A 26,190-nucleotide genomic window follows, 5' to 3' on the forward strand; every position below is an offset into this window, starting at 1 on the left:
TCTTACCTGGCAGAATTTGGCTTGTTTGAGGCCAGATCATCGTTACTTTTTCTCCTATCTCTGACTCATGGAGCTAATTATCCATTTAAGAGTGTGTTGGTTTATACCCCAGCTGTGAGTATTTAACTGCTCTGTGCCTCAATATTCTTATCTGTAAAGTGGAGTAATACTGACTAGTACCTTCCTCAGAGGGTTCTTATGAGGATTAAGTGTGTTAATACACATGAAGTGTCTAGAATAGTTTCTAGGATATTGTCAAGCCTCAATAAAGCTTAACTGCTTTTATTATTTTTGTAATTATTTACTTCTCCCTACTTTCCTGATTCCTAATCTTTAGCCTTTTTGAAAGTTATTTCTATCTCTGCCATGGGTTGTGGAAGAAAAGAGACAAGGGATATTCTTAGGAAATGGTTGAGGGAGAAAGATATTGGGGGCTATTGGATAAGAAGAGCAGACTCAGCAGCCCCTGGCTTCAAATGCCAGGTTCATGTGACCTTGGGCAAGTGACTTAACCTCGGGGAGCTTGTTCCTCATGTGAAAAATGGGGGTTAATAATATCTACCCAGAGGCTTGTTGTGAAGATTAAATGCATTCCTACATAGAAAGCACTTCATGCAGAGCCTGGCATGAAATATGTGCCATATAAATGAAGGCTGGTACAGTGACTCTCCTGCCTTTCTTGTTCTCGGTGTCTCCAGAGCCTCAGAATTGGGCTACGTAAGAATTGGCACCGGAGTGGCGTCTTTGAGCTAATCAGAGCTGCCCCTTTTTTCTTTCCCCCACCCGTGCCCGGAGCTAGCCTGCCAGCCTCAGTGCTCCACGTGTACCAGTGGGCTGGAGTGCTCGTCCTGCCAACCTCCACTGCTGATGCAGCATGGCCAGTGTGTGTCCAGCTGTGAGGACGGCTTCTACCAAGACCGCTACTCCTGTGCAGGTAAGCCCTGGCCCAGCCACCGAGAAAGCCACCCCCACCTCCAAGAGATCTGGGGCACCAGGAGCTGTGAGCAGTTTTTCAAGTATTGAGAAGAAACTCTGAACGAGACTCTTAATGGGCCAAGAACTGTGGATGAGAGAGATGACACATGTTTTTATAAGCTTATTAGTGCTTTGGTGATGTGTGCGTGTGTGGTAAGATTTCTCGAAGTCCTTCTGCACATGCCTAGGGGCCCTGGAACAGTTCTTAATTCAGATCAGGGTGGTCATTGTGTCGTAAGTTCGATTCCTTCCTTGTGTGCATACACAGTGCTTAAATGAAAATGAAGGGAGAAACAGATCTATATTTTTTCTAAACTTTATTTCTACTTGAAGAGTGAAGGAGAAACAGAAATAAGCAAGAGACATCATGATAGGAAACTTGGACAAGCAAAACAGATGATGGCATTTACATTTACTCTTACTTTAGTATCTCTATACTTTAGTAGCTTTGTGTGTCTAAATTAAGAACTAGTTGAAGTTCTTAATATTATCATAGTCTCTGGAAGTCAGAGTGGTCTTAATGCAATTTGTTGCTTATACTGGGCCATTTTTTCAGTAGTGATTATAATCTTGACTGTAAGTAAAAAAGTAAATGTATAAAGAATGTTTTAAATGCAGGAATAGGAAAAAAAAATAAATGCAGGAATGGGAGATGGGGTGGAAGCAAAGACAGAGGGTGGAGTTCTAAGCTTATCTGCAGGAGACAGAGGATCAGGTGTGCTCAGAACCTAAGGCAGGGTGCTCAGTGGCAGGCAAACCTGAAAAGGCAGACAGGCCAGAGGGAGGGTCTTAGGCGTCTTACAAGGAACTGTGGTAGCTAGGTTCTGCAGCTGAGCAGGACAGGGTGCAGAGATGTGATGAGCATTGAAGGTGGGCCAGTCTGAGGGTCAGCTCATATGCTTCCTCCTTTTATGCTCTCGGTTAGATTTTCAGGAGGATCGTTTGGAGGGAATAGAGTAAAAAAGAGTAAGTGCATGGTATTTACTGGCTCTGCGGGCTGAATGAGCTCTGTGGTATGTGAGGTCCTATGTAGAAAGTCTGCTGGCCTCCATTCCAGGTTGTGCGCAGAAGCAGGATCCACTGGCTGATGGAAACCATCTTGGAGGGAAACACCGGTGCTGTTTATGTCGTACAAATAGGAGGACGGCAGGGCCTACCCTGGAGCCAATTACAATGAGAATAGAAGACATGCTAGCTCTCTGCAACCCGTAAAAATATCTTCTGTATCCCCAACGTCAAGGGCTGCACAAAGTGTTCAGCATTTGTTCAGCAGTTTGTTGAACAAGTGTTTGATGAATGAGGAAACGTATTACCCTTTGGGGATCTTTGAAGGACCAGTGTTTCAATAGGAGTCTCAGCCATAAAAGATAAAAGAACCCTTAATGTTTCTTACTTATCGTGTTCTGTTTACCTTTACTTTAGAACAGGCTTAAAGTGGGCACATCCAAACACCTTCCTAAGTATATAATGGTTGGGCAATTTAGGTAAACTGCTAAAATTTCAATTTGATGAAGTTACTGAATGTAGTCTCTTCTCCTTTCTTCTATCCCATCAAAGAGACCGCCTGCTAGCACTCCTGTGACAGATTTGCCTTTAAAAAGGGAATTAATTCCCCCTAGATTTTATTCTTCCCTCCGTAACACCTACCCCCATCCACACATCCCACATACATATTTACTTTTTTCTCCCTTTCTTTTGGGGGGCCATTTTCCTTTCTCCCATGCCCGGTGTTTTAGTGGGGGATGTTCATGCTGTTATAGGGCACTTTGAAATGGGTAATGTTTCATTTGATTACTGGTTTACGTAGCTGACTGCTTCCACATTCCATCCACATACCCATACACAAATGCCTCTGGTAGAAAGTTGCTGGGAAAATTTGTTCATGCTCCCTCCAGGGAATTAAACCAATTTGCTTTAGTTCAGCCTGGTTGCATTTTTATGCATAAAATGAGAAGAAAGAAGAGAGCAAGAAGAGAGAGCGAGCGAGAATGATCTTAAAAATTAAAGCTAAACTTGTGATCAATTTCCATATACTGTTTCAGTGCTGAGACAGCCCAAATAAGCTTTCCAAATAAGCTTTCTCATTATTGGAATTTTTTGCAACATTTGTGCTTGTGCTATTTTTGGTGGCTTTTCACCACTGACCTTGGAATTCGGTCAGTCAACCAGGGCTCTTCCAGCACATGCTGAACTTTCCAAGGAGAAGCCTGCCATTTTATGGTAACAACAGGTTTTTCTGGATTGATTCCTCTTGGCAGGGTCATTTATGTGGTGACCGGCATAATTTGCCACTTTATTGACCCATCAAAACCAAAAGAAAGTGAACACTGTGCTGAGGAAATTAATTACCGGAAGTTTACTGGAAATTACCTAATATTCATGCTCACTGTGTCGAATACAGGGCTGAGAGACAAATATGGGGCAGAGCCAAGTGGCACATAAACACATGGCTCTTCAGCACGAGAGTGGGAGCAGGTACACCAGAGGGTTGAAAGAAGGCATGGGGTCCTGCCAGAGAATTGCATCCTCAGGGGTCCTTAACATTTTCCCTTTTCCCTTGAGTTTTGTGGTATACACTCCCATACACACAGGGGCAGATGAATGTGTTTTTGTGTGTGCAGATATTAATGTTATTACTACGTTCTTGTGCTTGGTTAAACTGAATAGTGTTGTAAACACAGACCACATTATGCACCTGCATACCAGTCACTGCTTTATTTCCTCGGCCTTCCCCGATTTTGGAGTTTGATGCTTCGATCGCTTCACCTGAAGGCTCAGCACCACCCAGTCTTTGTACCAATCTAAGTCAGGGACAGACAAGATAGACATGGCCCCTTCTCTACAGCAGGTAGGGCCAAAGAGTAGTCACCTTCTCAGGGACCAGAACTCATTTTTTAGACCTGGCACTTGGGCTTCTGCCTTAACCCCTAGGCTTCCTCTGCCACCAGCTGGATCTGGTCCAACATCCCTGTTGCCCACCCTGTCCCACTCTTCTTGACCCTGTGGACATCAGGTTCTGGACTGGGCTTCTCCTTTGGTTCCTTCTACCTTGTCTGTTGTGACCCATTTCCAGGAATTAACAGCCTGTCCCTGAGTCACCCCAGCCTGATGGTCAGGCTTGACCCAGGTAAGGATGCTCCTTGCTTGCCCCATCTACCACATGGCCTTGTACCTTTCCTGCATGGCTCTTGGGTACCGCTTGTCCTGGATTTATTGTGGTCTCTCTACCAGAGTGGTGGTTCCATTACCTCTTCTTAGAAACCCTGTTATGGAATCTAACTCTGGATCCAGACTCAGCTCACCATGCCCTGAAAACATTCTTCCTTACCTGTCTTGCCCCTCTTTTCAGTGAACCCCTGTTCCACTCTGGTGGGACCGCTGAACTATTGCACACACAAATCCTAGGCATGGGAGCCCATAAGAAAAAAAAGTTGAAAACAACCAAACTAACACACACCATGCAAGATTCGTTTAAAAAAAGTAGTTCATAAGACTATAACTTTGAGTAAAGAAAGAGTAGAATTTAGCCCGTTTTTATACGTGAGTCAGTGTTTGATTTGTCCGATCCAAACTTCCAGTATTCACAAAGGCCCGAGGATGGAGCTGTGCGTACCCTGTGGCAAGTGCTCCCTTCATTCTGCAAACCCAGAGATGGGAGGCAGTGTGACACAGTGCTTAAGACTGTAGGCTCGGGAGCCAAACCACCTGGATTCCAGTCTTGGCTCTGTCACTACAAACAGTATTTTTTTTTTAAACTCCACACTTCAATTGCCTATGGGTAAAGCAGCAACAGTAATGTCTGTCATATAGCCTGGTTGTAAGGATTAAAGGAATAAATTCACATATGTCATTTAGGATGGTGCCTGGCATTTAGTAAGCCCTCCATATGGGTTGGGAGACTTGTATTTCTTCTTTTCATTATCCTTCTTCCCTGTTCCATTTCGCTCTCTCCTACATTCATTCTCCTTTGACCACTGCTTGAGGTCCTGAGGATATGAAGAGAAATAAGACTCTATCATAGAGTTTCCTATCAGTGAGCTTGCAATCAAGGCAGGGTTAGCTGCTGGTTACAGGGAGGTAAAGAAATAATCACATAAACCTGCAAATCCGTGCAGTTTATTCTATATCTGATTGCTGTGTAGTCTTAGACTTTGAAGCTTGAAGAACCAAGCAATTGAACATTTACAGGTTTGTATGAAGGGGGGGGGGGTCATTTTGATTCTTTCCTCTGCCACTTACTGCTATCTGGCTTTGCACGGGCCATTTAACTGCTTTGAGCCTCAATTTCCTCAACTGTAAAATGGGGACAATGTCATCTACTTTAAACCATTATGATGAACATTAGAAAAGATGTTTGAAAAACATAAGTATGTTATGCCTGGCACATAGTGTGTGGACAATAAAAGGCAGCTGTTGTCATCGAATCTGTTCCTTTATTTTTCAATTTATGGGAATGAAAATCAAATCGCTTATGTTAAGAAACAGAGTTTTGTGCCATTTGCATCTGATTTCAAATAAAATCTACTTTCATATGTTATGGAGAAGTAAATATAGGGAACAGTTTACTATATTCATCACAAGTTAAAATCCTTTTATTTTTTTAAAATGCTCAGATTAAGTGTTGAGAGTCTGGAATTTTGTTTCTTAGCCAATACTATGGTATAATTAGAGGGAAAACTTAGGGTAACTGAGCCTGTAAAATTACATAGGGGATGCTGACCTAGTTGAGATTTAAAAGCTGTAGTTTGAACAGAGGAACTTGTAAAGTTAATTATTTGTTGGAATTTTGTTTGACCAGAGCAGCCCAGCCATTTGTGGAAATGAAGCGCTGACCCTTGGAGCCACAGGTCCAAGGCAGTGAAGACTTAATGGGTCTTGGCATTATGTTCCAGCACGTGGCTTAGCTCAGCCTGGTTGTGCCCAGGGCAGAGCTCTTGGCAAAGGCATTTATGAAACTGCTGTTCTGGAATCCTCAAGAAGACAAGGAACCCCTCCTCACCCCCTGGTTCCGTCGGGATGGTCATGGTGAAGCTGGCATCCTCCGTGGCCCCTCCCACATCCCCCAGAATTGGAGGGTCAGTCCCTATTTCATTGCCAGATTGCCTCATCAGTTTGGGGACCCAGCACATCCTTCCACTGTCTTCACTCATTCTGTTCTGCTCTTTAAATTGTATGCATTGTTTAAGCCTTCTCTGGTAATATATTGCAATTATGGTCTCTCCCTTAATTGCTGAGTGTCTTGTAAAGGGGACTTATTGCTTCAAGTGATATTCTTGTCTCTTCCATTCTGTGCGTGCAAGGAATATTTGTTGAGTCTCTTTCATGTACCAGGAACCTGAGATACAGAGTGAATGGACGGAAAACTGCCCGGGCTTGAGGAACTTACTTCCTCAATGGGAGAAGAGTGTCAGTAAAGAAGTATACAGAAAATTTCAGATCATTACCACTCTATGAATTCATTACTATCGGTGCTATAAAGGCAGTTTTAAAAGGTGTGTAATAGGAAGTGACTGATTCTTGAGGCAGGGACAGGTTTTACACTTCTGAATTCCCCATAGTGCTAAGCACATAGAAGGCCCTCTGGAATAATTTTTGACTGAGAAAAGTGTAAGAAACCATTGCATGGAGGAGAAAGGACAGGAGTGTTCAGGCATGCCTAGACTTCAGCTTGCAGGTGACTTAACTTCCATTTAGCTTCTATTATTTACTTCCTATCAGCAATTCCTGGCTAGGCGTGGCCTCAGGAAAATTCCAGAGTCTCGATTTTACCCACTGGTCTTTTTCTTCCCTCCATCTCCCTCCTCTTCAAGATGGTAGAGTGCCTTATCAGAGCTGGAAGGGTTACTCTTAAACACACACATACACATATACACACACACACACATACACACACCCACACACACAAACAAAAAAAACAACTAAGCTGTTCAGAAGGGGGAACAACAGGATTGCCCTCCTGCTGTCCATTTCTTGAGGGAACTAGACCCGGGGAAACAAGTGGCGATGGTACTCCAAGTCCTCTCCCGCTTCGGATGTTCATGTAGAGGTTAAATGGAGAAAAAGTAAAAGCAGCTGCCAGGCTTGCGCCCGGGATCTTCGCTGTAGCTGGAGACCAGCTATGTTTGGCATTTGCCTGTGCTGCTCACAGACCCTTGCTGTGTGCGCCAAACGACACATGACAGACAAAAGCATCACATACCAGCAGAGAAAGGCCACCACAAATGCAAGGGAGTTTATCTTCCAGACAGATCCCGTTCTTCTGACAAATCTGAACCCCCAAATATTTTAGCTGTGGATTACAAACTAGTGACAAGTCTTCTGGCTTTCGGCCCAGTTCCTAGGGTTCACAGTTATTTTAGCTGGACTCCATGGCATACATCCTCTCTTTTTCCTATTCCCCGCCCTAATGCTCTCCCTGCACGACCTTCCCCTCCCTTTTTAGGCTGCCCACAGAGCCCACAGCCCCTCCGTGTTATCACTGTTGCCATCTGAGCAGGCTATGCTAGTGCAGCGGCAAGTCTGAGAGCTCTCCCCGTCAAAAGCTTGGTTTTGGTTGGTGGTCCCTCTGGCTTTTCAATTTCTGTAGACAAATAGATTCAAGGTATCAGTGGAGAAATCGACAGCCATTTAATTAATAGGGGCTGAGAAAAAACCCAGGAGTCCTAGCAGCTGTGGGTTGCCATTGGTCCCAGCGGATGAGTGGAATCTGAGAAGTCCGTTTGGCTCATCAGGCTGGGCCGAGGTGGTCACCGCAGTTGAAAACTTTTGCAGTGTACTTGTGTTGTAGATTTAGAAGTACAGGTAGAGAGGGGCGCCTGGGTGGCTCAGTCGGTTAAGTGGCTGCCTTCGGCTCAGGTGGTGGTCTTGGGGTCCTGGGATCGAGCCCTGTGTCAGGCTCCCTGCTCAGCAGGGAGTCTGCTTCTCCCTCTCCTTCTGTGTTCTCTCTCACACACTCTCTCTCTCGCTCTCTCTCTCTCTCTTGCTCTCTCAAGTAAATAAAATCTTAAAAAAAAGAAGACATACAGGTAGAGGGGCAGGAGTGAGAGGGGGTGGCTTGAAGAATGTTCCTTGTGAGCTGAATGTCTGCCATCATCCTCTGACTTATGTACCCGTGAAAAGCTAGCCTACTTGTAAAATCTCTCTCCATGTGGACCTGCCAAAGCCCCTGCCAGCTGGGAAGTCATCCCTTTGGTTCAAGCTCTACAGAAGACCCTGCTAAAAATTCAGATATGTTACCCAAGATGAGCAAATCATTCAGCTGTATCACAAATGTGGTTAATAGATTAATTAGCTATTTACCCAGCATGTGCCTTAAGAAAAAGGACTACAGGCATTTTTCCCCCCCTTCCCCCTGAGTAGTTCTTTTTCCCCTAAGTATGAAATGAATTCACATGTATTACAAAAAATAATTTGACAAAGTCAGTCAAATTCAAGGCACAATAAAAAAATCAGCGAAAAATCCCTGACTCAAACTCTCCCAAATTACTACTGTCAGTATTTTGGTGAATGTCTTCCTGATTTATGAGTGTGTGTGTGTGTGTGTGTGTGTGTCTTATATGCACAGACGTACACACATTATTTTTCAAAGGTAAAATCACACTCTATATATAGTTTTATTGCCTGCTTTCCCCATGTTATTTATTATCCTCCACAAAATCTTTTTAAAGCTGTTTTATAACTTTCCATCAGGGGCTATGCAAGAATTCATTCAGCTGGTCCTCTGCGGTTTGACGTTTGTTCCTAATTTTTCCATTATCATAAATAACCATGATGTAAACATTTTTAATAGAAATTGCGGTACATATATTTGATTAGGGTAAATTCTTTGACATGTGATTGCTGGGCCCAAGGGTATATGTGCACTCTTTGAAGCCAATGACACTTTAATATGTGACTCTCTTTTGAAAAAGTTGTGATTTGTATTCTGGCTAGACACAAATGAGTGCCTGCTTCCTACCACCCTTGTCAGCATGAGGTATTATGAGTCTTCTTGTTTGTCAGGTTGGTTGAGGTAAAATGGACTCTTGTTTAATTTTTTGCTTTTACTGATTTTTGGGATTCACATGAGGAGAGTTGACTTCATCATACTTATCAGCTCATTCCCATGACTAGCCTGGGCCGGCTATTCCTCTCGCTCATCTATCCAGGCCTGTCTGTCTGCCTGTCTATTCCTTTTGTTTCCATAACCTATTCTCATTTCCCTCCCCGCCCCTCCAGCTCCCCACTTAAGTAATGATTCAAATGCAATTTAACATGTATTCTGTGTGTGCTCAATTTTATTTATTTATTTTTTTTATTTTAAAAGATTTTATTTGTTTATTTGTCAGAGAGACAGAACACAAGCAGGGGGAGAGGCAGGCAGAGGGAGAAGCAGGCTCCCCGCCGAGCAAGGAGCCCGATGTGGGACTCAATTTTAAATATTCATAAATATTAGTAGGTAGGTATTTCATCCTTCTTTTCCTTTTTTTTTTACTTTAAAGACTTTATTTTTTTTAGAGCAGTTTTAGGTTCAGAGCAAAATAAAAAGGAGGGCACCGAGAGTTCCCGTTGACTCCCTGCCCTGACACGTGCGTGGCCTCCCCCGTTATCAGCCAGCCTCCAGTGGACTGGTGTATTTGTTACCTCAGTGAATCCTTCTTTCCCCTTTTTCTTCTCCCGAAGCACTGCTTCCAAGATGCATACAGGTCTCTGTGTGCACCTCTAACCGATCGCAAGGAGCTGCTGCTCTCCTGTTTAATTTGCATATGTCTGGCTATTTATGAGGCTGAAGATTTTTTTCATGTAGTTGTATTTTTTCTGTTAGGAACTCCCTCAAGGACATCTGGGTCTTCAGAATGTATGAAGACCAGATATTCCCATTTCGGGATGTAAAGTTTTCTGTTGGCACAGGGAGGCAGGTTGAAGATGGAGACCCAGCCTGGAGGAGACGGAAGATTGTAGTAAAAGGATCGAAACTATGATTACTGCCATGAACTTCCTTTCCTTTTACATTTGTCTGGCCTTTGTGCTTCTTAGACAAGTAGCCTTGGCCTCCCGTGGGGCTGTGATGGGGGAAAGGAGAGTAGTCTGGCCAGCATCTGGGCTTCTCCTCAAACAGTCACCAAGCTATTTTCAGTCATTTTCCACAGGGCTTTGGTTGATGTGTTGTAGAGATTGCGAGGGAAGAGCTTTAAAGTAGGAGTCCTCTGGGAAAGGCTGGAGCCCTTTTTTGTAACTGCTGGAATAATCTCCGAGGGCTCTCTTTACGTCCTTTCTAAGTGAACCTACCTTTCCCATAGTCTTTACGGTCCTTTCCTCTTCTGTCTCCTGCTGTACTTTAATTTGCTCCCTTTGTACTTACTTGGGCTTTTGACACCAGTTGAGACAAGATGTGCTAGATCTCGCACCGTATGCTGCTCATTGGATCACGCGTGACATTCTCCGCTCTCTCAAATATGTCATCTCACCATATCCTCATGAGTTATGTATAACAACTCTTATTCCCACTTTACAGATTAGGAAAGCAAGGAACAGTGAAATTGAGGGTAAGATAGAACATTTTTTCATCCAGCAAGAGCTTCTTATTGGAAATTTACCCCCCTGATAATACTTTAGAACTTGGCAAGTACTTTCCCGTCATTTGTGTGATGAGGACAAAAGCTAGCGGTTGCTACAAAATGGATATGGATGGGAATGAAGGAATCTGACTTGTGGATGACATAGCTGCTTGTGTCTGCAGTTTGGGCTGCTTCTGCGTAGTTGCCGGTGAAAACCCCATTGGCGGTTTGGAAATCTGAACTGCAGCCTGATGAACCTAAAAGGGCCTGCTGATCCAGTGTGCCAATTCCCTGGGAATGGCAGGAAAACTTATCCCAAAAGGCCATGGGAAAGGTGAGGGACCAAAGGAGAAGCTCTTTCTCATTCCTGAGGGGCATTTTGAACTGCAGGCTGAGCCCACTGGCGTCTGGGAAGGCTTCCTGGAAAATGAGAAGTGGCCCAAAGGAAGTGCTTTTAACACTTCCCTGGAAAGGGGCTGCATTGCATGCTTAGAGAAGCACAGGTTGAAAATTTTTTTACAGCAATCTTCTATCTCAAAATTATCAAGTAACAAAAATAAGTTTCTTATTTTTAGAGTCTGGTTTCAATATAGAGTTGCCAAAAGAAAGGTAATTCGTTCCTTTTCATTTTGAAATGAATTGCTCAGCAAGCCAGCACATGTCTTGCTATGCTCTAGAAAAGTCAGGGGCTTTCCTAAATAAATTATCTACTGCATGTCAGATAAGAAGATGGTTTTCTCTCATTAGCCCTCTTTTTAAATTTATTGCCACGTTTTCACAATATACAGTCCAAACCCTGGGTGATCTGAAATGTATCACTAAGAGAAATTATGGTGAAAAGTCAGGGAGTGACCTTCTCTTTTTCATAATAACCCAAGTGTAATAAAAGCCACATGTAAAATAAGCCTGGGAGAAGAGATTATCTGCAGCAGCATGTGTTCAGTGTTAGAAATTAGAAATCAATTGCAAAACACAGTAGGAGTATGTCATTATAAGAAACGTGACAGCTCAAAAAAAAAAAAAAAAGAAAAGAAAAAGAAAAAGAAATGACAGCTCAGCATAGTTCCATATTGAAGAAATAAAAATCCCTTCTGCTGCTTTGCTTGACCATTTGAACATGCCTTTTGTTTGCTATGGAAACAGAGAAGGTGGCCTCGCATTTGGTACTCTATACAGATGTAGCATAAGTACTTACCATCCTAAGGAGATCTGGATTCCAGCATTTATTAGGTACATTTACAGCCTCAAGTTTATCTAGCTTAAGTTATCACATGTTCAGACTATGACCTCATGATTAGTTGTTTCCATGTAGAAGATAACTGATAGGATGACTGTCATAACCGGTAAAAAAAAAAAAAAAAATCTGCTGTGTGTGTATTCATTTAACATACATTTAATGAATGCTGACTTTGTACCAGTTATCAGTCTGGACACTGGGGGTTTGAGGTGATTCAAACGTGGCCCCTGTTCTGGAGGATACTATATTCTGTTGAAAGGGATTGATTTGTAACCAAATGAATAGGACATAGGATAAATAGCATAAGAGAGGAGGTACAACGTGCTGCAGGAACACAGAGGAAGAAGGGACTGTTTGGACAAGTTCAGCAAAGCTTCCCAGAAGTAGTGACAACTTAAGCCTCTCAAGTGTAACCAGGATTACAGGGGCTGTCGAAGGGGCTGGAGGCATTGCCAGCTGGGTGAATCCTGTGTGGGGCATCTGGAACCCACGAACCCGTATACGGCATGCTTAGGGCCCCCTGCTGCATGAACTGGCCTGCTCGAGGGAGGTAGCAGAAGGCAGGGCTGAAATGTTAGGTGCAGCTCAGTTTGTGACAGGCCTGAGTGCCGTCCCTAAGCCTGTAGCCTCTATCCTGCTCATCCTTTGGCCCTGTTCTGATTGGCAACACTAGGGATAATGTTAAAAAATATTTAACAAGCCATATGGCACAGATCAGATTGGTCTGAAGGTTGGGGGGTGGGGGGGACGGACCTGAGACTCTCTCCTGTGCCAGAGCTTTCAGTTGCTGGAACACAGTGTCTTGCAGGCTTCCCAGGGATGAAACCAGAATCATCAGGGAGGGACCAGGATGACATCCCTTTGCCAACCAGGTTGGAAGTATTTTTACTAGTTTAAAAGCCAGTGCAGCTGAATGTCTGCACCCCTACCAACCAATCCCCGAAGAGAACTAGAGGGTCGTGCTTTAATTTCTCACCTCCTCTGTGCTCCCTTGACAAAAGATGATTTCATCCCTTAAGAATGTCTTGAGTTAATTACCCTCTCCTCTCCCCACTGCAGAGTAAGCTCTCTAAGAAACAAAACTGATTAAAACTCTTACAGATGAAGTCCAAGGTCCTTACCTGGCCTTCCATGATATTTGTGATCTGGCCCCTATTGTCTTTTTAGTCTTACTTCCCATCATCCTCTCAAGTACTTGCTCCCTGGTGCAGTTTGTGCAATGCTACCAATGAGCTCAAGTGATGGGGTGGTTTAAATGTTTCCTCTAGCTGACTTCTGACCTGTGGCTAGCTGGGAAGGCCCCACAGGCTAAGCACAGCACCCTGCATGTGGTAGGTGCTTCTGTTGAACATGGATAGATTAGCCTGGCGTAAAACCTTCTTAGGAATGAAATTGGGTTTTTTGTTTTTTTTGTTTGTTTAGGTAATGGCTTTGAATCAACTCCCGAGTCAGTAAGGCAGAGGCACAAGAAGGGATAGACACTTCAGATGATGACTATAGTCAGTAATTGAAGGGTAGTTGAATAAGAATGAATGACAGATTTCGTGGATGTTCAGGGTGGAATTTGTTACTCGGATCTTTAATCCACATCTTTAATTATAATGTACTTTGGGTAGCTTATCCTAATATTAACAGTGTTCTCATGTAACACTTATAAAATATAAATAAGGTGTTAAATATAAATGAGTACCAGGTGTAGAGTACCAAGCAGTGTACTCAGCACAGAGTTAACTAAATGGAAATGGGTTCTGCCCTTATGAAGCTTACGGTCTAGCAAGGGAACCAGCTCATAAATAAGTAAACTTTCTTCCATCTCTGTTTTTCATCTGCTATTGTCATCTCTTGCCTGGACCAGAGCAGTGGACTCCATGCTGGTCTGTCTGCCTACATGCAAGTCCTTAAACCCTCCCTACTCGGCAGCCAGAGCGAGCTTTGAGAATCAGGGCTTGTGTTGATCTTGCTTAACCCCATTTGAAACTTCACATTACACTTAGGGTAAAATCCTAATTTCTTTCCATGATCTCCAAGGTCAAGTTTGATTGGGCCTCTGCCTATCCCTCCAGCCATGAATCAGGGCACTGTGTCCCACCATTCCTCACTGCACCCCTCTGTGCCCTGCTGGTCCCTCTGCGTCTGCTAGCTTTAGCCATAGGGGCAGCCATCAGTTCCTTGACCCCCTGAGCTCCTTTCTTCCCAAGGACTTTGTTGATGCTGTTCTCTGGCTCTCTCCAGGGCTGGCAACTTCTCATCCTTTAGATCTACCTAAAGTTGGTTCCTTCCGCCCCCACCACTGTTATTCTTTATCAGAGAGCCCTTCCTAACATTTTTTAAGACGGGGGTCGGGGAGGATCAGAGGGAGAGGGAGAGAGAGAATCTTGAGCAGGCTCCAGGCCCAGTGCCAGGCCCGACACAAGGCTCGATCTCACAACCCTGAGATCATGACCTGAGCTGAAATCAAGAGTCAGACACTTAACCCACTGAGCCAGCCAGGTGCCCCATAGCATTTAAGAGAATCTGTAATTATCTCTACGTTTGTTGGGGGAGGAAAGTTGTCTGAAATTAAAGGCTTTCCTGCGCAGTTTCGAGCTGAGAAGAGAGGATTGGATCTTAAGATTTGCAATGAAGGCACCCTTTTCTGATTCTAAAGGGATACATAATTAAATTACTTACGTATTTAGTTCCCAAGTCTCTTCCGATCAGCAAAGGCATTTCCCCCACCAATTTTGGTCAGAATGAATACCTCTGCAGAACAGGCTGTGCTCCACGGTGAAGCAAACATTTTGAAAATTAGGATGCATTAACAGAAGCATAGGTTGGGGTTAGCCATACAGTTAACCAACTTTTAATATCAGCAATCACTCAGAATAGCCTCTCTTTCCAGACATGCTAAGGTGAAAAGCAAGCATGAGTAGTAAAAATCAAATGCTGGAAGAGGAGGATATTTTTGAGTGTTAAAGGAACAACTCTGGTTTAGGAACAATGTATGGTTGGCAAGTTAAGTTGTAAGAGAAAGGTACTCAAGATGCATGTTGAGAGCAGAAGCTAGTGGTGGGGCCGGGGGGTGGGGGGGACTAGAAGAGTCATGAGGGAGGACAGAAGGAAGGGATGGGGGTGGGATAGAGAGAAGACAGGGATGGAAAGCGGGGAGAGAGCAGTAGAAATCCAGCAGTAGCAGGTCTTTCAAAGTCTAATCCAGGATGAGAGTACATGGCATCCCTCCTTGCTGATTCTTCATGGTGTTGGACGCAGGAGCGGTGATCCTGTCAACACTTCATTGTATGGTTATGAAAGACAAGGTGGCAAGGTGATGGAGGGCCATCTGATTTCATTAGACAGACCCTCTTTTGTCTAGAAAACTATAGTTCCCTTCCCTGTGATTCCCATTACTCAAAAGCCTCTGATTTCCTGTTCCAAGTCTCTGAGCAGTAATTTATTGAGTTGTACTTCTGGCCAACAGAAATAGTTATTTTTGGTGGAGGGTGTTTTTTTCTCCTGTGGTATACATATGCGATTTAGGAATGAAGGCTCTAACATCCTCCTTATGAATTCTTAAACCTTTGAAAGAAAAATTGCAACGCGTCCTTTCTGCTATAGATTGTCCACTGATTTTGCCGCTTGCCTGCAGTCTGCCACGAGTCCTGTGCTGCCTGCTGGGGTCCGACGGAGAAGCACTGCGTGGCCTGCAGAGACCCCCTCCAAGTGCTGAGGGAGGGCGGCTGCGAGAGCAGCTGTGGCCTCGGGTTCTACAACAAGCAGGGGATCTGCAGCGGTAAGTGCCCGGCTCTGCATGCCAGAGCAGCTTGCTTTCTTCCAGCATCCTTTGTTTTATTAAAATCATAACATTTCTTTTAGTCAACGAATATGCAAGTGTTGGGGCACCTGGGGGGCTCAGTTGGTTAAGCCTCTGCCTTTGGCTCAGGTCATGATCTCGGGATCCTGGGGGTCCTGAGATCCAGCCCTGTGTCGGGGGTGGGGGTGTCCCTGCTCAGCGGGGAATCTGTTTCTCTCTCTCCCTCTCCCCCTGGCTTGTGCTCTCTCACTCAGTCTCTCTCAAATAAATAAATAAAATCTTTTAAAAAAATATGCAAATGGCTGCTAACATTGACAGTGTTTTAGTAGTTTACAAACCCTTTTTGTCAAGTGGTAGGATCGCCTTTGACATCCCCACTTCACAACAGCATGTTAGGTTAGGGTGCTCATGCTAGCCTCATGCTGCCAGGCTCAGGCTGCTTTCTCCAGACTCACAGCTGTGGGGAGAGGAGCAGGTCCTCCTTCCTCCAAATTCCCAATTCCACATCAGTGCCAGACTGCATCCAAATATTCATGGAGACAAAGACGCTCCAGAGCAGCCAAAGCAGACCTACCCTTGTGTTGGCGTCACTGACTTAAAGCTGAAGCTGTTACTGAGTATTCTGTCTTTTATGCCCACGGCATGGCGGTAAGAGTTAACCCAGCTTAGTGCTTCCTTCCAAGTGCTTTATAAACATTAACCCACTGAGAGGCAGGAAGGTAGCGGGGGTCGGCATGACCTTGGGCAAGTCACATACTCTGTCCGTGTGTCAGTTTCCCTTTTGTAGAACGGGGGTAACCGTAGCCACCGTGGGTGACAGATAGTGGCCCCTCGAAGATGTCTGCATCCTGATAGCCAGCATTTGCGACTATGCCGCCTTAGATGGTAGAAGGGGCCTTGGAGGGGTGATTCAGTCAAGGATCCTGAGACGGGGGAGACTATCCTGGCTTATCCGGGTGGGCCAGTGCAACCACAAGGCTCCTTCCAGGAGGGACGGTGGGAGTCTGAAAAGGAGGTCTGAGACAGCAGCGGGAGTCAGGGTGATGCCAAGAAGGGGCAGGGCGCATGCAGGCAGCCTCTAGGACTGGGGAAGAGACACGGAAATGGATCTGCCCCTAGGGCTCCCAGAAGGAATGCAATCCCGCTGATGCCTTGACTTCAGGACTTCTGACCTCTAAAACTGTAAGATAATAAATTTGTGTTGTGTTAAGCCACTGAGTTTGTGGTCGTCTGGCCCGGCCGCAGTGGGAAACTGACACACACCGGCTCAGAAGGCTGTTGGGAGGACGGAGGTGATACAGGCAGCCATTTAGCCCAAGTGCTGTGTTTGCTGTCTATTCCTCACGACGATTGCAGGCGGTGGTTACTAGTATCATCCTCATTTTCCAGATGAGACAGAGAGGTTAAGAAACTTGCTTAAGGTCACGTAGCTAATATGGGGCAGAGTTGGGATTCAAGCCTCGGTCTTCTGGCTTTAGATCTTACCTGCCTCCTAACTGCTCTACTAGTTATAAAGAGACGCCTCTCTATGCACCTCTGCTATTTCTCCCTCCCTTTCCTTCTCGCCTCCCTCGATCCTCTTGTCACCCTTTCTCCCTGTCAGTCTTCAGATCAGTTGCCAAGTCCACAGGTAGGCACCTGACAGTGAATGAAAGGTCTGAATTGAGTTTACTGTGATGGTCATACCTATAGAAAGGCTGTGATGACTTTCTTTTTAAATAACAAAGTCCATTAAATCAATAAAAATGTGCAGCCCATAAAACTTTCTTGAGTTACTGTCCTTGTTTTGTTTACTGAGCAGGGCAACAGCAAATATGATCTTTGGGACTTGACAAATCCACTTGTCTTGGGGAAGAGAGATAGCCCCTGGCAGCTGCTTGCTTAAAGCTGTGCAGAGATCCATCAGCATCACTGGTGTGAAAAATCTCACTTGATGTGGACGAGTCACAGGTGGCTTTTTGTGGAGTCAGGAGAGAACAGGAAAGAAAGGCCAGGCTCTGCCGTATTTTAATCTTTTTCTGCCAGCATCACTTTCCCGCTCAGTTAAGCCAGATGCGTTCTCTAAAGGTAATCAGATGTCAAGTTTGCACGAATCCAAAGACATTTAGCCTGTAAGTCCCCAAGGAGGCTGGCTACTGTCCCTGATGGGGGGCAGTGACACTGACCTGCTACCGAGATGGTATATCTGAATTGAGAAAGCAACTTCTGCTGGGGAAGCAGGTATTTAAAATCTGTACCTCTGAAACAAATAATGCAATATATGTTAAGAAAAAAAAAAAAAGAAGAAGATAGCAGGAGGGGAAGAATGAAGGGGGCGGAAATCGGAGGGGGAGACGAACCATGAGAGATGATGGACTCTGAAAAACAAACTGAGGGTTCTAGAGGGGAGGAGGGTGGGAGGATGGGTTAGCCTGGTGATGGGTATTAAAGAGGGCACGTTCTGCATGGAGCACTGGGTGTTATGCACAAACAATGAATCATGGAACACTACATCAAAAACTAATGATGTAATGTATGGTGATTAACATAACAATAAAAAATTTAAAAATATAAAAAATAAATAAATAAAAAATAAAAGGAGGGATTTAAAAAAAATGAGGGATTAGTGTGAGCCTTGAGGCAGTGAGGGGTGGAAATCTACTTGGGCTGAGAGGTTGGATGAAGAAAGCCAGAGCTCCTTGCTGACTGGAAGAATTAAAAAAGACCACTGAGGGGCGCCTGGGTGGCTCAGTCATTAAGTGTCTGCCTTCGGCTCAGGTCATGATCCCAGGGTCTTGGGATCGAGCCCCGCATGGGGCTCCCTGCTCGGTGGGAAGCCTGCTTCTCCCTCTCTCACTCCCCCTGCTTGTGTTCCCTCTCTCGCTGTGCCTCTCTCTGTCAAATAAATAAATAAAATCTTAAAAAAAAAAAAAAAAGACCACTGAACAGGTGGCTTAGGGAGAGAGTATACATCTGAAATGCTATCTGTATACATTTTGAAACAAAGCATCAGAAAAAAAAATCTTCCAGACAGGAGAATGGGCCATTGCTGAAAGTCAGCCAAGGAATCAATTGATCAGCGAGTAATTGCTGAACGCCTGCCGTGTGCTTAGCATGATGCAAGACTTTGTGATACCATTGACATCGACCCGAAGACCTTTGGATAAAGACGGGAGTTTACACTTCTCATAAAATTCTTAGAGCTCTCTAAGTTTGTATCAGATGCCTTCAGAAGTGTTCATATAAATATTTCCTAAAACATCAGTGAACCAAGTCACTGATTGGTATCAGAATGTTAATTAAAACGTCCGATGCTGATAATGCTGACTTATTTCCAGTTCAATTTAGTGCTAGTCAAGATAAAGACTGGCTGGTGTTGGTTTAATCATTTATAACTGAGAGGCCCGTATCTCTAGAAATCTCAAAGTCAAGTGCTGAGAAAAATCCAGCACAACCTGTCATACACGGTGGTGTGCCCTGTAAAAAGAATTTACAGCAACCAAGTTCATTGGCGGTTCATGCTTTGAGTTTTACAAATGTTAGATATAAAAAGGGTGGGGAAATTCAAAGGACAAAAACCTCCTCATTCTTTAGTCTCTTAAGTACTTGTGCTATTATGAAGGGCTTTTCTGACTCTAGCTAACATAATAAATCAAAATAAGCTCCGAGGTTTCTGTTAGCCATTCTCTCTCTTCCTTCCTCCTCTCCTTTTTTCTCTCTTTCCTTCCTTTTATATTCATTTCCCTTCCTCACCAAGGCAGCTATTTCAATTTTTTTAAGACTTTATTTATTTACAGAGTGCATGCATGTGTGTGCGAGCAGGGGAGGGGGAGAGGAAGAGGGAGAGGGAGAAAGAATCTTAAGCAGACTCTGTGCTCAGCATGGAGACTGACACAGAGCTCCAGCTCACTACCCTGAGATCATGACCTGAGCCGAAACCAAGAGTCAGACACTCAACCAACTGAACCACCCAGGCACCCCTACTTTAAATTTTTTTTTAATCTTTTTGTTTTTATGGGCTCATGTAAAATGGGTATTCTTTTGAGTGTACATACCTTTTTTTTCCTTAAATGATGTGTTACAGAGTTCACGTTGTTCTTTTTTCATTCAGCATTATGGTTTGAATCACCTGTGCTTCTATATCATCTAGCTCTTTGCTTCTCGCTGCTGCATAGTACTCCCTGGGCTGCATCTCCCATAGCTCACCCATCCACTGTTCATGACAGACTCCCCACTTCCCTCCATCCCTATGCTGTCTCTAGAGAACACCAGTGAACAGCCTCAAACATGTCCCTTTATGAACCTCTGTGGAAGGTTCCCTGGGATGGGTAATCTGGGAGCAGAACTGTTGGTTTCTTAACTTTCCATATTCTTTATTTGACTAAGTAGTGCCAGGTAGCTCACCAGCATCCATACTCTCAAGTGTGAAGCTTGTCTCATCTCCACATCCTTGCCACCATTTGGCATTATCAAGCTTCAGATTTTTTTTTCTGGTTAATAGGTATACCGGGACAGCCCATTTTATTTGCATTTTTCTGATTATTAATGAGTTTGAGAATATCTTCAACGCCTATTGGACTGGCATCCGTACCCCCAAGCCCATTTTGACTTTAAATCCTATATTATATTGGACATGCTGGTGGGTGTGCCTCAGAGTATTTGTTATGCTTGGTTCAATGAATAATTATCTGACTCTCCTTCAACTGTGAAAACAGAAAGTACAGAGTCCTTTGAAATGTTGGAATCAAGGAAACAGAACTCAGCTGAGCAGCCAGACAATGTGATTACCATGTTGATACCACCTGTGGACATTGTACACTTCTCTGCTCCCTTTGCTCATTATTGACTTTCTCTGGTGGGTTTCCTCCCCCTTAGCTTGTGACGAATCCTGTAAGAGTTGTGGTCCCAGTAGTCCCAGGTGTCTTACCTGTACTGAGAAGACAGTGTTGCATGATGGGAAATGCATTGCTGAATGCCCTGATGGGTACTATGTTGAGGCCACTGGCAGATGCAGAGGTAAGACGTGGGTAATCATTGTTGTCATCATCGTCATCATCAAAATGCATTTGACATATTTGACAATACTTGGTGCTATATGCTGCTCACTTAAGAATTAGTGTGTATGATGAGAAGATGTCAAATTAAAAGGAATAGCATTTTCATTCTAGAACCTGTGTGTATTTGGTATGGGAGTGGGTGGATGCTGTGGGACTTGAGTGATTAAGTAAAAGACTTATGCATATCAATCCTCATTAGGGATCATTTGGTCCTTTTCAGTGCGAAGAACATCTTTAAGATCTTCATATAGTCCTTGTGTACTAATAAACGGTCACTAACTTAGGTTGTAGGTATGACAGAATCATTTCTTAGATGGCACAAGCCCATATATCGGCAATTACAACACATCACAAAAATAAAATATAAAATAAACCAAGTTTGACAGCTTGTAAGGCCTAAGTCTGTATGTATTGAAAATTTGGTCTTATGTGCTATTTATGTATTGTTTCTTTCAGATTTATACAACTTTAACTATGAAACATTCCTATTTGAGACTTTGTAAGCTTCTACTTACGTATGCTTGACTTGCGTCTTTCCTTCGAGACAACTCGGGGAACTTACTGCTGCCTGGGAGTCCTTGATTGCCCCTCTCCTCCAAAATAAACATACGTGTTCTCACTTGCACCTATAGTGTGGGTTTGTGGCAGAATGTTTCGATCTGTCCCACAGCCTTGTCTCAGCAACCTCCTTTCTGTATGCCAACCCCTTTACTGGCCCAGTGTTTATCCCTCTTCCGCAACATCCTGCCCCCAAGAGTCTCATCCTACTTCCACACTCCCCTCTCCCAGCTCCTGCCTGTTGTTTTCTGGAGTCTCCTAGTATCTCAATCCTGTCCCTTAGGACAGGCCATGGTACCATTTGTAAATCAGAGTCAGAGATGTCCCACTGTTACCACCCAGGACTAAAGCAGCAGAGATGCATGCCTGACATTGTCATATGTAAAGATTGTTTAATATAATTCTTCCTTAAAATCCTATAATGTCAGACCTAGAAGTATCTTAAGTGATCATTTAGTCCAACCTCACAATGCATTTGCCATGGAGCCTAGGCCTGGAGAAACCTTGCCTTGGCTAAGGGCATAGATAAATTAGTGGACAAGCCAGCCAAAATTCCAGTGCTTCCAGAACTCAGACACAGAAACTTTTCACTCTTCCCTATTCAGGTAGGGGGTTTTAGGTTCAGACAGACCTAGGGCTAAATCCCAGCACTGCTACTCATTAGCTCTATGATCTTGGGTAAATTTTTTAACTTCCTAAGACCTCAGTTTTGTCATCGGCAAAACCTCGTAATTGCTATGAAGATGAAATGCAGCAATGTGTATAAACCCCTTAATGGAAACAGCGCATCAAGGGTAGCCGATAAATAATAGAACATGGATAAAAGATGGGTAAAGGGTCACCACGGGCAGTTTTGGGTATATAACCACTTCCTAAAACATCTTTCCGCCTGATTTGGTATGATAGCTGAAGGGGATTGAGAGCGACACAGAAGGGGCTTCCTGATCCATAAGGAGCCCAGCTGAGAGGTAGGCTCCCTGTTCACTTGGGTTCCATGGTGTCCCCCTCACTGTCCTCCTCAGCTTGTCATAATTCATGTGCCGGCTGCTCCGGACCCACGGGCTCACACTGCACAGGCTGCATCCAGCCCCGGGCTCTGCGCCAAGGCCGCTGCCTGTCCAGCTGCGGAGAGGGCTTCTACCCGGACCACGGGGTCTGCAAAGGTACCGTCGGTGTCGTCCTCATTCTTGAGACTTTCCCATCACGAGGACAAAGATATAAGTGACTTTTCAGTGCACTTTTCCCTACAGTGTATCTTATATCGCTATGTATACATTCTATGCTTTTTTTTCATTGCCAAGGGATAATCTGAAAAAAAAAACTCACGTTGGAATATTTGTGATGACGCCCCCCAAAATTCATGATTTTTCTGGCCATCCTTGAAGAGACTGTCATTTCCTTTACCGTACATTAAGACAAAACAAAACTCTTACTTCCTCCTTTTCCCTGGTCTCCTCGAATTGTTCATGTGTTTCGTAGTCTTCATTTTGTTTTTCCCTGAAGAACCTTTTTTTGTTAACGATATAGCTGAGCAAACTGAGTTAGCAGCAATGCCTCTGGGCTGAGGGAAATGGAAACTCTTAAATAGCTGTTTGCCAAAAAGGCTTTGGGCTCATTGGGAGGGTGGGATCATTGTCTTTTGAAACTAGGACATTGGGAGCATACACTTCAATTAGGTGAAATTAATTTTTATGTGTTTATATGTAGGGGACCTTGGAAAAGAGTTTGAGAATAGTTAGAAGAATATACATATTTATATATATATATTTATCTATATATTTGTATCTATGTTATATATATTTATATATGTTATATAAACTGGTATATATTTTATAAATAAATATGTATTTTTATAATTTTTATATAAATATATACATATATATTTGTATACATATATGTTATAAATATATATGTATATATTTAAAACAGGGCAGCTGCAATAAATACTCTGAAAAAGAAAATTTAGAAATCTTTTAAAGAACTCTTTTAGAGTTAATTGTATCAAAGTTAGTTATATATCAAAGAGCTCTTGTAAAGAGTTAATTATATCAAACGTGGGCATGAGATAGTTCCAGTAGTCTGTCTGGGTCTGATTTCAACCAGTAGCCCAGAAAAACAAGAAACTGTGATGGATTGTCAAATTCCTGTTGCTCCTTCGAAGGGGGATCTTCCTTGTCTAGGAAAGCAGCCTTTCCTCACATAAATTCTAGAAGGATTTTGTTGCCTGGATGCCTATATAGTGGGTGATAGATGACATAGTAGACAATAATGCGATGATCATCTTTGCAAAAAATATAGTAATGGCCTTTGTATGGATGGTTCTTAAAATCTTCAATAAAAACGGAGGCCATGGTATTAAGACATCATTCAGTAAATGTGTATCTGGAGAACCAAGTCAGTATTGTCCAGTTTGCTGGAGTTTTTTCATGCTCCAGCTTGACAGACCTCACAAAACCAGAGATGTGACCAGTTAACATCACCCTCATTAGGCCTCTCACAAGTATTATCACCCTGTGCTATATATAGAACACTAGAAAGCAGTTTTCTGATAGGATGTATCTGGTGAACTCTTCTAAGTGGCTTAGATTTAATTAGGTACTCTCCTTGGTTGCAACGTATATATGACCCTTGTACTGATTTCTGCATTTTGTTCTTGGCAGCCTGTCATTCCTCTTGCCTCACTTGTGTGGGTCCAGAGCCCTCTCACTGTGCCCAGTGTAAGAAGCCCGATGAAGGACTGCAAGTTGAGCAGCTGTCTGGGGCGAACATCACCTCTGGCAAGTGTCTGTCCCAGTGTAGAGCCCACTTTTACTTGGAGAACACTGGGCTGTGTGAAGGTGAGCAAGCATGATTTGCAGAAATGTTAGGTAGCTTCTCGGCTTTGCTCTTGAGAGATCCTGTGAGGTGAGAACAAAGCCAGAAGACCTTTGTTTTCATGTAAGAATTGTTCCAGGATGCTTGTGGATGGAGCAGAAGATGGACATGCAAAGGGGTGGCCCCCACTGATGTTCTCCTTCCCTTGGTGAATAATAGATGATCTTAGAGAGCTGGTTCCATTGACCCCACTGTCCCCAAAGTTACATTCTAAGAAGTTCCAGACAGGAATTATTTCAGAGACAGTATGAGTAGCTAAGAAAGACCCAGAGCTCATTGTAGAATTCCATTTAGGATTGCTTCTAATTTGCTACTCTGGATGAATATGAATTGGTCCCTTCAGGGCAAAATCTGGACTTCTGTCAAAATTTAGAAGTGATTCTTGCCATTGCCTAGCATATCATCTACAGAAAATTGATGCCATCCTGAATAATTTGACTCAATAGCTGAGTCATCTATGAGTGGCTGAGGAGTTGAGGGGGAGATATAGATAATTTGGGGAGAGGTTGGAGAGGCCCCTCTCTGTTCCTATACGAAGTTGCCTTGCTGTTGGGTGAATTATTTGACTCTCAAGCTACTTTAAAAAAAATGCAATACTTACAGTTTTCATTGTGAATGTATGTTCATTAAAGGAAACTTTGAATGTAGAAAAAGTAGAAAGGTAATCTGCCCACCATCTACCACCATCTACCACTTGGGTAATTGCCTTTACCATTTTGCTATAATATATCCAAGTCTTTTCCTATGCATAGCTTTGAGTTTTTATTTTTACCATATAACTGTAAGCCTGTTGTAGATTCAATTTTGTATCCTACAATATCCAATTTTACATTGGAATATACCCTCACATGGAAATGATAGATTTCAAGGTTAAAAGATTTTGATAGTCAGTCAAATGGCATAGTAGGAAGTATACAGATTTGGAATACAGAGACCCCAGGCCAGACACTTAAGCTCGCTGAGCCTTTGCATTCACAGCATTAGATGAGAGATAATTATCTTTCATATGGGCTTTTTGCCAGGATCAAAGGAGGTTAGGAGTGTGAAAATTCTTGGTAAATTGTAAAGCCCCATGCTCAAATGTTATAAATGTCTGTCCAAATACTCAGGTGTTCAGGAACATTATAGGGGTAATCCCCTGCTCCCAGGGGTGCACCCTGCTCCCTGGGATGCACTGTTACAAAGTGCTTAGAAATTAGGGGAAGCATCTTTATTTTCCAAATACACTGGTTTCCACCCATATATGCCTTGTCTAAACTCTCTCTGGTCCGCTAAACTTTCATGGCTCTGTTTCCACAACTACTTCTGAAATACAGGAATCTTTGTCCCTAAGAGTCCCAGTGCCTTCCCAAGGCACACACCACACAGCCTTCCCCTCTGATCCTGGGAGAAATCAAGAAGAAATCTTCCCAGGCGACTCAGCGTAGTTAGCCTCTCCCTATAATTTTGAACACTATATTAAAAATGAAAAATAGGGAATTTGAGGAGGGATCAGAAAAGAGAAACAAAAATGATTAATGTTTGTAAAACTAAGTTGTAAATAAAAATTGGAGTGACCAGGGTTATCCAGCCAGAAAATAATGTTACTGTTGATTTGGTATACACCATGAGCCAGACACTAGGAGAAGTACATGACTTGTTTTTCACTAAAGTCTGGTACCAACCTTGTGGGGTGAGTGGGACAACTATTTTAGAGAGGAAATGGAGGCTTCAGGGAGTTTAGGCTGTAGCTTGTTCAAAGTCATATATCCAGCACAGAGTAGAATCCAATGGAATCTCAGTCAGCCTGATTCTTGTATCCATGCTCTACACCAAGTTGTTACTGTATTATGGTCACTGACAAGGGGAAAGCATAGCATACTAATACTGCAGGATTGGAACATCTTAAATTTAAGGAGGCATCTTCAACAAAGGGGAGTTTTCTGGGAATCCCTTTACACAGACACCTTTTTAAAAGGATTAGAGTGTAATCCGTGTGGAATGGTTTAATCATGGTCCCATGCCAAAGGTCTAGATTGACCTCTGGAGTCCCTTGTGATCCCATGATTTTATGCTAGTTCACATAATATTATTAGGTATCACACTATATAGCTGTCTACTCACGTTTATTACCAAATCCTTGTGCAATCTCTGCTATGTAGATTTTGTTGTACTCAATTTATAAGTGATGAAAATGTGGCAGAA

At 43.4% G+C, this 26,190-nt stretch overlaps 1 protein-coding gene across 3 annotated transcripts in view; it reads left to right on the plus strand.

Moving 5' to 3' along the window:
- The window catches only part of FRAS1 (Fraser extracellular matrix complex subunit 1), a 404,600-nt gene that overhangs the window by 188,330 nt on the left and 190,080 nt on the right, over positions 1–26,190 (plus strand). For all 3 annotated transcript variants that reach the window (XM_036104730.2, XM_078068823.1, XM_078068824.1), the window contains exons 14-18: positions 800–934; positions 15,374–15,517; positions 20,393–20,533; positions 22,155–22,295; positions 23,793–23,969. In XM_036104730.2, coding sequence (XP_035960623.2) covers positions 800–934; positions 15,374–15,517; positions 20,393–20,533; positions 22,155–22,295; positions 23,793–23,969 — 738 coding nt within the window. The remainder of the gene's footprint in view (positions 1–799; positions 935–15,373; positions 15,518–20,392; positions 20,534–22,154; positions 22,296–23,792; positions 23,970–26,190) is intronic.

Source organism: Halichoerus grypus, chromosome 3 (genome assembly GCF_964656455.1).
Source record: "Halichoerus grypus chromosome 3, mHalGry1.hap1.1, whole genome shotgun sequence".
NCBI classification, from domain to species: Eukaryota; Metazoa; Chordata; class Mammalia; order Carnivora; family Phocidae; genus Halichoerus; species Halichoerus grypus.